The sequence below is a fragment of the Saccopteryx leptura genome, chromosome 6 (genome assembly GCF_036850995.1).
Source record: "Saccopteryx leptura isolate mSacLep1 chromosome 6, mSacLep1_pri_phased_curated, whole genome shotgun sequence".
In the NCBI taxonomy this organism is placed as follows: domain Eukaryota; kingdom Metazoa; phylum Chordata; class Mammalia; order Chiroptera; family Emballonuridae; genus Saccopteryx; species Saccopteryx leptura.
Genome location: NC_089508.1, coordinates 61649190 through 61663420, shown reverse-complemented (window position 1 = coordinate 61663420; position 14231 = coordinate 61649190). Strand labels below are relative to the sequence as shown.

At 41.9% G+C, this 14231-nt stretch overlaps 1 protein-coding gene across 1 annotated transcript; it reads left to right on the top strand.

Moving 5' to 3' along the window:
* The first annotated feature begins 264 nt into the window (after positions 1–264).
* Positions 265–13107, top strand: POLR2M (RNA polymerase II subunit M). The gene is made up of 4 exons (XM_066343581.1): positions 265–511; positions 2988–3641; positions 6106–6310; positions 8799–13107. Exons 1-4 carry the CDS (start codon positions 399–401, stop codon positions 8943–8945), a joined length of 1119 nt encoding a protein of 372 aa, XP_066199678.1. The 5' UTR covers positions 265–398; the 3' UTR covers positions 8946–13107.
* The last annotated feature ends 1124 nt before the right edge of the window (positions 13108–14231 follow it).

Here is a 14231-nt window from a genome sequence, read left to right as displayed (position 1 = left end):
GACTCATGTTTGCTCCCTCCACCACTCCGTAAACTCTACAATGGCAGGGGCTGTCGCTATTGTCGGGGGTGACGGCGACACTAATTAAATACTTTTGAATCGCCAAGAGAAGCCCTGCCTCACAAAACGTCAAACTGCGAGCGCACGCCAGCCGGGGCGTGACGTCACCCGCAACTTCCGCCCCTGCCCGCTCCTCCAGGGACGCCCTTCACCCGTCCGTGTTTGTTTCCGGTGTTTCAATAAAGTTCGATTCGGCTCGAAAAAGATCTGTCCTTCCGGAAAAATGGCTACTCCCGCTCGAGCCCCGGAGTCTCCGCCAGCCGCGGATCCAGCTCTGGCAGCCGGGGCTGCCGAGGAAGTCGAGTGCCCGCCTCCTCGCCAGCCTCAGCCCCCGCAGAATGTCCTCGCCGCCCCGCGGCTTCGAGCCCCCAGCTCCCGAGGACTTGGGGCAGCGGAGTTTGGCGGAGCTGCGGGAGATGTTGAAGCGCCAGGCGAGACTTTTGCGCAACGAGTAAGCTTGGGTCCCGCCGAGTCACCGCCAGGCTCCTGGGGACGCGCCTCGCCCTTCCCCAATCCCGTTCCCGCCCCTGGAAGGTGACCTTGCCTCGGTCAGCTGCGCCCCAGCCCCGCAGCCGAGCGCGCGGCCTGCAGCCGCCAGCCGACCGCGTCCTGGCCTGGCGCTGCCGCCGGCGTGGTCGGCGCTTGTGCGGAACCCGCGCCGCGTGGCGGCTCTTCGTTAGCTCCTGGCTGGTTCTAGTCCCTCGTCACTGTGTGGGGTCCCTGAAGGGAGGATCTGGTCCCGAACCCCCTCCCCCAAGTCCTGCCCCAAACATCTTGTTAGTTTCATCTTTAGTTCCTGTTCTAAAGTGTGGTTTATTAGGCAGAGAAAGTTTTGCTTTTTTTTTTTTTTAGTTGTAGGACTTATTTAGCAGGGGCACGATATAATGAACGTGATTTATTTTTATTTAATTTTTCCATTGATGCGAGAGAGAAAAAAACATCAACTGGTTGTTCCTCTTGATTGCCCCATTTAGTTGTAGACGCACTGGTTGCTTCTCCCAGGTTCCCTGACCTGGGGCGAAAGCCATTATCTCCATGGCTGGACACGCTCTACCCACTGAGCAACAGGGCCAGAGCCATGAACGCGGTTTTTAAAGGAAGCCTTCATGGGCTTGGGGCAGGGTGCTTTGAAGAAGCAAGAGGCAGAAGACAGGAGGAGGATACGTATTTTCAGGGGCGCCCAACGAGGAGGGTGTAAGAAAGTGAACTAGAAAAGTAGTTGTGGAGTTGGGGAAACTACATCAGGCTTGAAGTAAGATGAATAGGTAGTTGACAGAGATGGCTGAGGTTTGTAGCCCATATGGAGCACCATAAATAAAAGCAGGGCAATGGAGGGGAATAGATCCGAGGTTGATTTTAGTTGGGGCGTGCTGAGTTGGGGCAGTTAATTTTATCTAATTAAAAGCTGGGGAAGTGGCTGTGAGACTGGAGAGAGAGAAGGCGGCTAGGAAAAGGTAGGAATCTTAACTGCAGAGGATGGTAATGGTGGAAGTTGTGGGAATGAATGTAGTGTCAGAGAAGGAATACAGGGCCTGAGATGTAACCTTCCCTCCACCTGTATTGTATGGCAAGGTGAATCAAAGGAACTGTGTCACTCAGCAAAAAGGATAAGTGATCATTTGGCTTTTTCATAGACACAAGCAAGTATTGTGACTTTGTGAGAATTGGTTTTGAATTTATAGCAGCCAATCACTGTATTTCCCCATGTGTAAGACACATCTTATTTTGGGGGCCCGAAATTTGAAAAAAAAAAAATATTACATGAAGTTATTGAACTCAAGTTTTATTCATCATAAAATTCACACAACTCCTCATCTGCGTGAAAAAGTGGGAAATGCAAGTTAAAAAAAATCTACAACCACTGTATAAGATGCACCCAGTTTTCAGACCCCAATTTTTTTGGAAAAGGGTACATCTTATACATGGGGAAATATGTTAACTTTTTGGTCTCAGGACCCCTTTCTACTCTTGAGACTTATTGAGTATTCCAAAGAGCTCTTGTTCATGTGTTGTAGCTATTGCTATCTCTCAGTGTATTAGGAATTACAAGTGAGCAATCTTTAAAACACAAGAATACATAAGCTCAAACATTTTGTTAGTCAGCAGAGCAACCATAATCACATATCCTATGGCTTCTGGGAAACTCCACTGTTCCCATGTGAGAAAATGAGAGTGAAAATGACCAATAGTGTCTTAGTATTATTATGAAAATACTTTGGCCTTGCAGATCCATTTACCACCCTTCCCCAGGAAGTTCTTGGAGATCATATTTTAAAAACTTGATTTGGGGAATGTCTTATATAAGTTTTATATACATAAAATACTTTTGCTGGCCCTGGCCAGCTAGCTCAGCAGTAGAGCATCTGCCCAGTTGTGGAAGTCCCGGGTTCGATTCCCAGCCAGGGCACACAGGAGAAGTGCCCATTTGCTTCTCCACCTATCCCCCTCTCCTTTCTCTCTATCTCTCTCTTCCCTTCCTGCAGCCAAGGCTCCACTGGAGCAAAGTTGGCCTGGGCACTGAGGATGGCTCCATGGCTTCCACCTCAGGAACTGAAATGGCTCTGGTTGCAACGGAGCAATACCCCAGATGGGCAAAGAGCATCACCCCCTAGTGGGCATGCCGGGTGGATCCTGGTCGGGTGCATGCAGGAGTCTGTCTCTCTGCCTCCCCACTTCTCACTTCAGAAAAATAACAACAAAAAAAATTCCTTTGCTGAAATTCTAATTAGACGAAACAAATGAGGCTTACTCATTATTCTTTGGAACCCCTTGTTTTTGGATAATTACATTCCTGCATCAGGGCAGTTGAAAGTGAGATTTTTTAACTTAAAGTTAAGTTTTTCTCTCTTTGAAGATGATGCGTTGTCTTTTTATCTCAAGTTTAAAAACTCAGCTCTAATGTAGACATGTTCTTTCCCCTTTTACAGAAAATTCATTTGCAGATTGCCCGACAACGGTAAAAAGATCATAGATTCTGTTGCCAAACTGAAAGCTGCCATTGCAAAACGTGAAGAAGTTAGAGGAAAAAGTGAACTGTATCATCCTGTTAGTTTAGACTGTCAGCTAAAGCGAGAACCAATTGCGGTTGATGCGAACACAGGCAAGACCCAGAATTCTGGCCAGATACTTGATACTTCATCACTAGTTCCTGGCTTTTCTTCTGTAGATAACATCACATCACCTAAAACAACCTTACAACAACAGGGACTTGTATGTTCTCACAAAAGCGATGAAGAGGCTCCCGAGGTCGGGGACACGGTGACCAAGTGCCCAGCTTCCAGCAGCAGAGCCAGCACACCTTTCTCACCTGAAGCTAGAGAGCCCGAAGCTAGTGAGCGTCTCCTTCAGCCTCGTGTGATGGGTCAAGCAGAGGATAATTCTAGCAGCTCCAACGACCTGTTTATTGATAGATTACAAAGGATCACAATTGCAGACCCAAGTGAACACCACCCAGAAGAAAACATGCCTGAGAACTTGACAGGCCTTCGTAGTGAGACACAGAGGAAGCCTCATTACATGGAAGTGCTAGACTTGCGAGCCAAAAACCCAGTGCCCCCACTGCGGAGATTTAAAACCAATGTGTAAGTACTGTTGGAAACGGACCTGTCATTGGAACATAGTTATTTGTTAGACTCAAAAAAATGAGAGAAAGCTTTAGTTCAGTGGACTTTGTGTGAGAACTGCTTGTAGTCAGGAATGAGCATGTGTGGAAACAGAAAAACCAGCCTGGCTGGACAGAGGATTAATGTTGAAAAATACTTTAATATTTTAGCAAAATAATTGAAAAGATTTTAAATAACAGATGGAGTATTAAATTCCAGGATATTTAGGCAACATTTCATAATAAACTGTTTATTACGACTTTTCTCAGAATCTTTCTGGTGTACGGCTCCTCCTTTGATTAGACTGTCATCTCAGGAAGAAGCAATTGCAGGAGCTGAAAGACTTTCTCAGCATCTAGTTGTGTGCTTGCTGGGTGTAAGCAGCGGGTGCTCTGGTGACACAGAAGTAGAGATCTGCTCATTGGGGCATTTAGGGTCTGGATGAGGACCCAAGGCATACACACTTGGAAGAACATTAAAGTGTGTGACAACTTCAGGGGGAAGGAAGGGGTCTAAAAAACTGAAAACAGATTGGGGCAGGAGGGGCAAAGTAACCCTGCCTCTGAGTTCCTTGTCATAGTTTGTTTCTGAGATCTCCAGAGAAAGAAAAGCTTTTGAAGAGAAAAGAGTATTACTTGTATGCAAATACAACATTCAAGTCAGGGAGTTTTAACTGGTACCAGCCTAGATTTACCAGGATGTGACATTGCCACATACAAAGTTGAACCATTACTCTCTATCTTTGAATAACTGAAATCACCTAGTTAAAAATACCTAAAATCATTTTTTATTACTATATAGCAGGGGTCCCCAAAATTTTTACACAGGGGGCCAGTTCACTGTCCCTCAGACCATTGGAGGGCCGCCACATACAGTGCTCCTCTCACTGACCACCAATGAAAGAGGTGCCCCTTCCGGAAGTACGGCGGGGGCTGGATACATGGCCTCAGGGGGTTTGGGGATGCCTGCTATATAGAGACTTTAAAGTTTAATCTTACCCCAATTTAATCTCCAAACATTTTACTTTCATCTAGAAGCCCAGATTATGTTATATTTTTTGTTAGAAGTAAAATAATTTTTGACTAACCTCTATCCTTGTATGCAAAGAGGTATCTTTCCTCACTACTAGGCAGACAGAAAACAGGAAGCATTATCTAGTCAGTAAATGCAGCAGGAACGGCGCTGATCCCACTTTTGTGTTATGGTCATTTAGTTGGAAGTGGGAGGTGAGGAAGGAAATAGTGGTGAGGGCTACCAAGGGTCCAGGGGAAAGAGCTGTGCATGGAGAGCAGACCAGGAAGGGCTGGGCCTTGGCGGTCAGCAGGTCACAGGCTGATGGGGATTGAGGGTACATGAGCAGCGGTTTGGGGGTTGGAAAGTGGGGTAAGATGTCCTTTGGCTCCTCTTCTGCTCTTCCCTTGGCCTTCTGCATGTTCTAGCTCCTGCCTGATGCTGGAGGCTGCCCCTGTCTCCCTCTAGTGCAGGTCTTTCTAGAACTTCAGATTTATACTGCCGGTTACCAATGAAATGGGGGTGTCATGGCATCTTAGGTTTATCATATACGGAGTCGAACTCATTCTTCCCCAGCTGTCTTTCTCCCATATTCCCTAAGTTGTTAGTGTCACTTCATCGTTTTTTATCTCAAGGTGTCTTCCTTTTTTCTCATCTCCGTATCTTCTAGCCATGATGACCTATGTAACTTATTTCCTTGATCTTTATAGCTAATCATTCTTATCTTCATCCTCTCTTCTAAGGGAGGGCTGTAACTATGGTCTGTTCTAGCCTCTAGACTTAAGTCTTCACCAGCCCATCGTCTCCACTGCTGCCAGAGTGACATTTGTAAAATGCAGATTGCAGCCTGTAACACAGACTAGAGTTCTTCACTGTGGTCTTGACCCAGCCTACTTCCCAGGCTTCTCTGGCTGCCTTTTCTGTCCTCTCCCTTGTGTACCTCCTGTGTGCTGTGCCTCATTCTCTGTTCTGGGGTTCCTCCCCTCGTGTACACGGCGAGCACTTATTCCAGGACTCCTCTGACAGCCTCCCTGTTGCCCTCAGAACTGGCCGTTTCCTTCATGTTTCCGTGTACCATGCATAGATGTAAATCATGGTACCTGTGGTATTATACGGAGTGGGGCAAAAGTAGCTTTATAGTTCATATGGCAAATAATACAATAATTAATAAGTAATAAACTCACATACTCAACTGTAAACCTACTTTTGCCACGCCCTGAATTGCATTGAAATAGTTATTTTCCATTAATGGATGGTAAGCCCCTTTGCAAATGTTTTTTGAATGAAAAAAATGAAAAGGTAGCTTCAGTTCAAGTATAAGGTTTGCAGAGATAAGGAAGGGTAAAGAGCTAAGGTTGAAGGCCACTTTTGTGTGTGCACATGTTATAAATGTATGTCTGTAGAAAGATGGCATAAACAATTTTTCCTCTAGGTTACCTTCGCGACCGAATGGTTCATATAGACATCAGCAAACAAGAGGGCCTCCTATTTCCTCGGAGGAGAGGCGGCGCAGGGACAAGCAGCACCTTGATGACATCACAGCGGCTCGGCTTCTCCCACTTCACCACATGCCTACACAGCTGCTCTCCATAGAAGAATCTCTGGCACTTCAGCAGCAGCAGAAACAGAGTTATGAGGTACTTAAGAGTATTAATTGTTCCCTGTCTGTATGTTGGATGCTTCCTATATAAATAGATTTACTTCAGGTAGGTCAGGGGATTTTACAGTAGGGATTCATTGCTAGAGATGTGGTCAGGTAATGCCATTAGCTCTCGGATATGTGCTTCTAGTTTTCAATCTTGAAGTTGCTAGAACTGCAGAAGCAGCTGGAAGTGACCACAGCTACCTACAATGTTGATCTGGTATTTGCCAGGAAATAAGAGGAGGCTGCTGCAACCAGCCCTGAAAGCCCATACTGTTAGGGTAGCAGTGGTGTCATTTCTCGTGTCTTCTGCCTTGTAAAACCCATGCGAGAGCTTCTTAGTGGTGGACTCGAACTGAGAACCCAGCAAAGAGAATCAGGAACGTGAGGTCCGTCTTTCATCTCTTGCAATACAGGGAGAGCATATAAGGGGTGGGGAACGGTGTGTCGCCAACACACAATTGGACACTAAGCTTAAAAGCCGAATCTGGAAGCCCTTGTGGAGGAATCTCCTACCTGTAGTGCCTTAATCAAGAGTGTGTCTGTCTGCAAAGATTTTTATGTTCTGAGTAGAACTTGAAACGTATATGTATATTGACAATTTGTGTATAGAAATGAGATAGGAGAAAATTCGTGTAAGAACCATAGTGAGAAAAGAAAGGCTTCAATATACTTAGTAATAATTTGAGCCTCCAGGAAAACAGCAGCCTAAATTGCTAATACTGCTTAGTTAGATTTTAATCAGGCATTGTGCACCAGTTAATACAAAACCAGGCTGCTGTTCTGCCTTGGATTTTCATAAAAATTTTTTTCATAATTTTTGAGTTGACATGGATTGGCTTTTTTTTTTTTTTTTTTTTTTACAGAGACAGAGAGTGAGTCAGAGAGAGGGATAGACAGGGACAGACAGACAGGAACAGAGAGAGATGAGAAGCATCAATCATTAGTTTTTCATTGCGCGTTGCAACACCTTAGTTGTTCATTGATTGCTTTCTCATATGTGCCTTGACCATGGGCCTTCAGCAGACCGAGTAGCCCCTTGTTGGAGCCAGCGACCTTGGGTCCAAGCTGGTGAGCTTTTTTTTTGCTCAAGCCAGATGAGCCCATGCTCAAGCTGGAGACCTCAGGGTCTTGAACCTGGGTCCTCTGCATCCCAGTCCGACGCTCTTTCCACTGCGCCACCGCCTGGTCAGGCTGGATTGGCATTTTTAAGGCACTTCTTTTTAAAGCCATTTTTCTTCCTCTTAGTGCATTAAAATCATTGTCTATTTACAACTATAGCATGAAGAAATTGTTTTTTAAATGGTCTATATCAGGGGTAGTCAACCTTTTTATACCTACTGCCCACTTTTGTATCTCTGTTAGTAGTAAAATTTTCTAACCACCCACCGGTTCCACAGTAATGGTGATTTATAAAGTAGGGAAGTAACTTTATAAAATTTATAAAGCAGAGTTACAGCAAGTTAAAGCATATAATAATAATTACCAAATACTTTATGTCAGATTTTCACTAAGTTTGGCAGAATAAATCTTTATAAAACAACTTATAGTTAAATCTGTCTTTTTATTTATACTTTGGTTGCTCCGCTACCGCCTACCATGAATGCTGGAACTACCACTAGTGGGTGGTAGGGACCAGGTTGACTACCGCTGGTATGTATGGTCTTATAAATGCCTGTCCTGAGACATTGGTTGAATTACACCCTTCAGTTTGGAGCTGACTTTCTTGGCAGAGTAGTTGTAGTAGTAATAGCTCCCACGTTAGTCCTACCTTTCCAGGATATTCATGTCCTGAGGGGACAGACCTAAAGAAGTTCAAGGGGTGTGGGAGGAAGCTTGAGAAGTGTGAAGAGCTGAACTAGAAATGAGCAGTGTCGCTGCCTTCCATTAGTGGCAGGGCCCTTGGGCGTACGTAAGCGCATTGCCAGTGTCTAGAATTGACTTGGACTTTTCCCTGCATAGTAATTACCATGGGAATTTATTTGGAGAATAAGAGTCAATATTAATTTTTTAATTTTCATGGTGGCATTGAAATGTAACTCATAAGCCTAGAAGCTGTGATTTAATCTAGGAAAGATGATTGTTGGTGGGAGAGTCAGCACAGCATTGTGATTCTTGACATTTGGTAGCTCAGTTCTGTGAATTTGTATACACATGCCTGTTCCCATACTTAAAAATGTATTTGTGTTTGTAACTGATATAGTACTAAGCTGATGACTCCGTTTCTCAGGTGGAGGTGGGATACATTTTATGCACTGCTTATTTGTGGAGGTCTGTAACTACGAGCCTAGCAGGCTGGTAGCTCTCAGAGCAATTTTCTTGTATCTGTGGTGGGCGCAGTTGTCAGTCTCATTGTATTGCTCTAGGGCACCAAGTGAAGTGACAAGTCCCTTCATTTCTGATTCTGTTTAAATGCCCTCCCATTGGGAAATTGTAGGGAAGAGCTGTGAGTATAACTTTTTGCTTTATGTTTTATTTTAAAGGAGTTGCAGGCCAAGCTCGCAGCACAAAAATTAGCTGAAAGACTGAATATTAAAATGCAGAGCTATAATCCAGAAGGGGAGACTTCAAGGAAATACCGAGAAGTAAGGGATGAAGACGACGGCCAGTCCTCTGATGATGAATCCTGAAGCCGGGCATCGGGACACTCTCCTGACTCTCTGCCTGTTGAGATGTCATTACCTTACATCAGACTTTCTAACAAGTATCAAGATCAGTGTCAGACGTTAAGGGAAAGAATTTTATTAAGTTACACGAAGGTAGCTATAAGAATAGCCGAACTTGATCTTTCAGAAGATAACTCTCATGTGTTTGAAAAGTTTAATATTTGAATATTGTGTTTAACCACATTATGTTCAAGTTTTTCAGTATGTTGTGTGTTGTCTGATATTTTAGTATATTGTAGAGCACATTTTTTTTCTTTAAGCCAAATGAAAGCAGGTAACTGCTTTTTTTCCTTCTTCTTAACCTCTATCAGGTAGCATTTATTACATGTCTTTCAGTGGAATATTTAGTTGTCCCAGGCCTCACCTAAAATAAATCAGGAAGATACAGTCCCTCTTTTTAATGAGCAGTCTAAAGAATTTTATGCATGTTTGCATGGGGTTACTGAGGTATTGGATGTGAAATATCTGGAAAGACGTGCATAGAAAAATGCTTAAATGTTTGTTTCCTCCTGTCTTCCCTCGGAAGAATGTTATCTTTCTGATTACGAATAAGGAGTACAGTTGACTTGTGAACAATGCGGGGGTTGGGGTGCCATCCTGCTCAGTAGAAAACTGTGTATGACTACATATTTTTAGTGGATGCTGGAGGGTGACTAGTCTTTCTAAATGACCAAGATTGCCCAGAGTAACATGAAGTACAGGAAAGTCTAAGATGACTGATGAATGTGAAGGGAGTAGCTGTTCTTATGCTTCCCCTGACTTGAGTTCATCACTCTTAGCAGATGATAGGTTCAGTTTGATAAGAGAACCAGTGTTTTTTTCTAATGCTACAATTGAATTAATGCAATATTTTTCCCCAAAGAAGCATACATAGGCTGAAGAAACCTCAATCTATATATACATGTTTATGTAACCTTAAAGGATTATGTTTGTCTCCCGAGAAATTAACACATCAATGATATCCTTAACATGTTGGAACCTTTAATCAGTGTTGAAAGCAAGAATAAAATTTTAATTAGAGAAACTTTGGAATGTTAATGGTGATCTTTTACTGGTACTTAGTTAAATTTAACTTAACTTTAAAAGAGACTTCCTGTATGTAATTTGATGGAAAGTACATTTAGGTCAGATGTGCCTGCGAGAGGAAGGCCCAGTTCCCGATTGTGCACTTCGGGGTGCAGCTGGCGCTCTCCATCTCCCAGCGCCTCAGAAAAGCAAGTGTACAACTACTGAGCTAGCAGTTCCATTATTTTTAGTTTTTAAAACTAATGATAAATTACAACATAAAATTATTTGATATTCTTTTGTTATAGAATGAAATAATGCATGTTATTTCTGGAATGTTGGATAATGTAGAAGGGTTCACATGCATATCACACAATCCCTGTAATTCTACTACCCAGAGAGCTATGAACATTTGGGTATATGGACTTTTACGTATTTTTTTCTATGTATAGCTATACATATATATTTTCAATAGTGCAATCATACCATACATTAACTCAGTCTGCTCTATATACACATTTTTCTGTGTTAAAATTTTGGCATTTTAGATAGTTGCAGGATATCTCATTTTATGAGTGGATGCACCGTAATTTTTAAAATCAACTTTCTTAGCCTGACCTGTGGTGGTGCAGTGGGTAAAAGCGTTGACCTGGAACGCTGAGGTCGCCGGTTTGAAACCCCAGGCTTGCCTGGTCAAGGCACATATGGGAGTTGATGCTTCCTGCTCCTCCCTCTGTTCTTTCTATCTCTTTCCTCTCTCTGTCTCTTTCTCTCTCTGTATCTCCTCTCTCTAAAATAAATAAATAAATAAATAAAAATCAACTTACTTAACAATTTGATAATTATAATGAAACAACAATGTGATAACATCGTAAAAGAGAATCACATCTGTACCAAAATGACTAATTTACTGAAGATTCTTTTCTAGAAGTGAAATTGCTGGATGAAGGTAAGTTTTGAGAATCTTTATCCAGGGGTCTCAAACTCAACTCAGCATGTGGGCCGCAGAGCAAGATCACAGCCGTTCGGCAAATACAAGTAGGCCCCTAGGCTTACTTAATTTTATCCAAAATATTTTGAACTTCGTGGATTAGTCTGCGGGCCGCACAAAATTGTTCGGCGGGCCGCATGCGGCCCGTGGGCCGCGAGTTTGAGACCCCTGCTTTATACATACCATTCATCACAAAGATGTGTCCTTTTACATTCCCACTAGCTAAGTATCACACTCCTAGAACTGAAAATTGCTATTTAAAATCTTTGCAAATTGAATAGTTGCAGAAAAGGATTACCTTTAAAATTTGTATTTCTCTGATTATTTAATGAAGGTTGAGTATGTTTTCATGTTTATTGATAGCTTATATACATTTTGGGGGGACATTGTGTATTTATATCTTTACTGTAATCTTGGGAGAGTTTGTGATTTTTACTGGATTATAAATTCTTTATGAATTAAGATGCCCATCTTTTGTTATTTAGTGTGTTATTTGCCTTATACTACAGTTCATGGTGTTTCAGTGTAGAAGTTCTCTTCAGGATTCTACCTTTACAGGTGTGCTTAAGCATGCCTTCCCTACCCCAAAGATGGATACATATTTATCCTTATTTTCTTCTGGTACTTTTTACTTTCATTTTTTTTTAATTAAGTGAGAGGTAGGGAGGCAGAGACAGACTCCCACGTGCACCCCAACTAGGATCTACCTGGTAAGCCCACTACCAGGCGATACTCTGCCTGTCTGGGCTGCTGTTCTATTGCTTGGCAACTGAGCTATTCCAGCGCCTGAGGTGAGTCCATGGAGCCATCCTCTGGGCCTAACCCAGCTTTGCTGGAACCATTTGAGTCATGGCTGTGGGAGGGGAAGAGAGAGAGAGACATGGGTAGGGGCGGTGGAGAAGCAGATGGTCGCTTCTCCTGTATGCCGGTTGGAAATTGAACACAGGACTTCCACGTGCCAGGCCAATGCTCTACCACTGAGCCAACTGGCCAGGGCTCTAGTACGTTTTAAAAATTTCACTTTCTCTTTAATTTAAATTTATTTGGGGATATTGTATGAGGTGACATTTAACTTTAATTTTTGCCAGTAGTTGTTCATTTGGTTTGGTGTTATAACCCACTATTTCCCCACTGATTTGTAATGCTATCATAGAACGTTCCTATGTGTCTTTTGTGTCTTGGCCCTATTTGAGGGCCTTCTAGTTTTCCCCACACTTTTTAATAATTATGGCTTTAGTTAGCATTAATAATTAGTAGTACAATTCCTCCCTCATTTAAATGTTATGAAATATAACCTACAGAAAAGTACATAAAACAGGTGTGCTGTTGAATGGATAAAGCAAACAGCTGTCTAATCACAAACCAGATACAAAAAAGCTACTCCCAGTTCTCCAGAAACTTACTGTGTGTCTCTTCCCCCCCCCATCCCCCCAGAGGTAACTACTATCCTGATTTTAAAGTAATAACTCCTTTTAAAAAAATGGTTTACTGGTATGTATGTAATAATGTGGTTTGTTTGTTGTTCACTTTTGACTTATAAAAGTGTAATTATAGTGTATGTTGTATCTGTTGTCTTTCACTTAACATTGCTTATAAAATTCCAAGTCATGTGTAGGTGCGGTTTATTCATTTCAGTGCTATTTGATGTTTTATTTGTTAATTCCACTTTGTTCTACTGTGGTAGTCACCTGATATTTTCAGTTTTTGGCTGTTACAAGCATGCTACAGTGAGCATCTGTGCACATAAAGTTCTGTAGGAGTTGAAATATAAGGTGTGCATATCTGAATATTCCCACCAACCCCTATCCACCATGTATGAAAGTTCTAGTTCATCAACACTTGATATTGCCAGATTTTAGTTTTAGCCAATGTGATGTTTTTATAGTAGACATTTATTCTGGTTTTATTTTGCTTTTCCCTAATTGGGAATGTCATAGAGCATCTTCATATGTCTCTTGGCCATGGGATTTCTTTTAAAAAGTGCCTATTTAAGTCTTTCCTCCATCTTTCTGTTATGTGTGAGCCGTCTTTCTCATTGATTTGTAGAATGTATTCTTTATTCTAATCATTATTTGGTTATATTTTTTGTAAATATCCTTACCCTCTCTGGATTATTTTTCGTTTTTTTTTTTTTATGACCAGAAATTTTAAATTATGAAAATATAAAATCTTTTTAGTTAAAAATGTTTTATAATTTTGCCTTTCCCATTATGTCCTTGGTTATATTTGGAAATTGTGTGACTGAGGACGGACCCTCCTGCACAGCCGCTGCCCTGGCACTGCAGTGCCCTCTTCCGCATATCAAGCATTTGTATATGTCTGTTACTTTCTGGGTTCGCTCTTTAATTCCATTAACACACCATGTTATTTATGGTAGCTTTATGCTAAGGCTGGAGTAAATCTTATCCTATTTTTCAAGAGTAGATTGGATATCTTTGGCCCGTTGTATCTGCATATAAATTTAGAATCATCCTGCCATGTTCCACCAAAAAGAAAATACCCTTGGTAGTGCAAATCTCCATTTATTTTTAAAAATATGTTCGGTATTCTGTCATTAATTTACTTTTTATTCCTAAGATTCTGTATTTTGAAACAAGATTTGGAACCTTGCCATTTATAAACTTAAGTACACTTATTCTTTCAACAAGAATGACTATTTTTAGTGTATACAAATGAAATAGAAAATCAGAACATTGTTTTAGTGTAAGTGTGTATTGTGTAGTTTTGATTGAGAAGTATTAGCAAGTAAGGAAGAATTTTTTAAATGTCAAATATAGGTTTAAAATAGGAAAAATGGATTGAATCTGCAGTCATGAACTCTTAACCTTCATTTTTTGAGTGATTAGTTTAAGAGAAGAATGTTAAGTACTCAAGTTCGGGACTTAACCTGAACTGTGGAATTCTGTTACGAGGATTAATCTCATACGTAATAGTGATCTATAGGTAATACTTTTTCATTTCCATAGACCCTGTCTCTAATCCACATCACATTCTCTGGGCATCCAGAACCTGTGAGTCAAGGTAGAAGGTAAATAGTTTGTGGAATTATCTCCATTTCCTGCAATTGGGATGTTGAGGTGATTTGTTCAAGGTCCCTCAGAGGGAGCCAAGAATCGGCACTCAAGATCTCTGGGCACCAGATTGCATGGCCTTGCACACGAATACCACAAATCAAGGTTGCATTTGGGCTTTAAAAGTGCTGACGCTAGGCAAGAGCTCAGATTACTCACTGGGCGTTTGTCATGTCTTTATGA

Coding starts and splice junctions, on each gene's coding strand:
- POLR2M (XM_066343581.1), top strand. CDS start 399: ATGTCCTCGCCGCCCCGCGGCTTCGAGCCCCCAGCTCCCGAGGACTTG. Junction 512..2,987: donor GCGAGACTTTTGCGCAACGA/GTAAGCTTGGGT, acceptor CCCCTTTTACAG/AAAATTCATTTGCAGATTGC. Junction 6,311..8,798: donor AGCAGAAACAGAGTTATGAG/GTACTTAAGAGT, acceptor TTTATTTTAAAG/GAGTTGCAGGCCAAGCTCGC.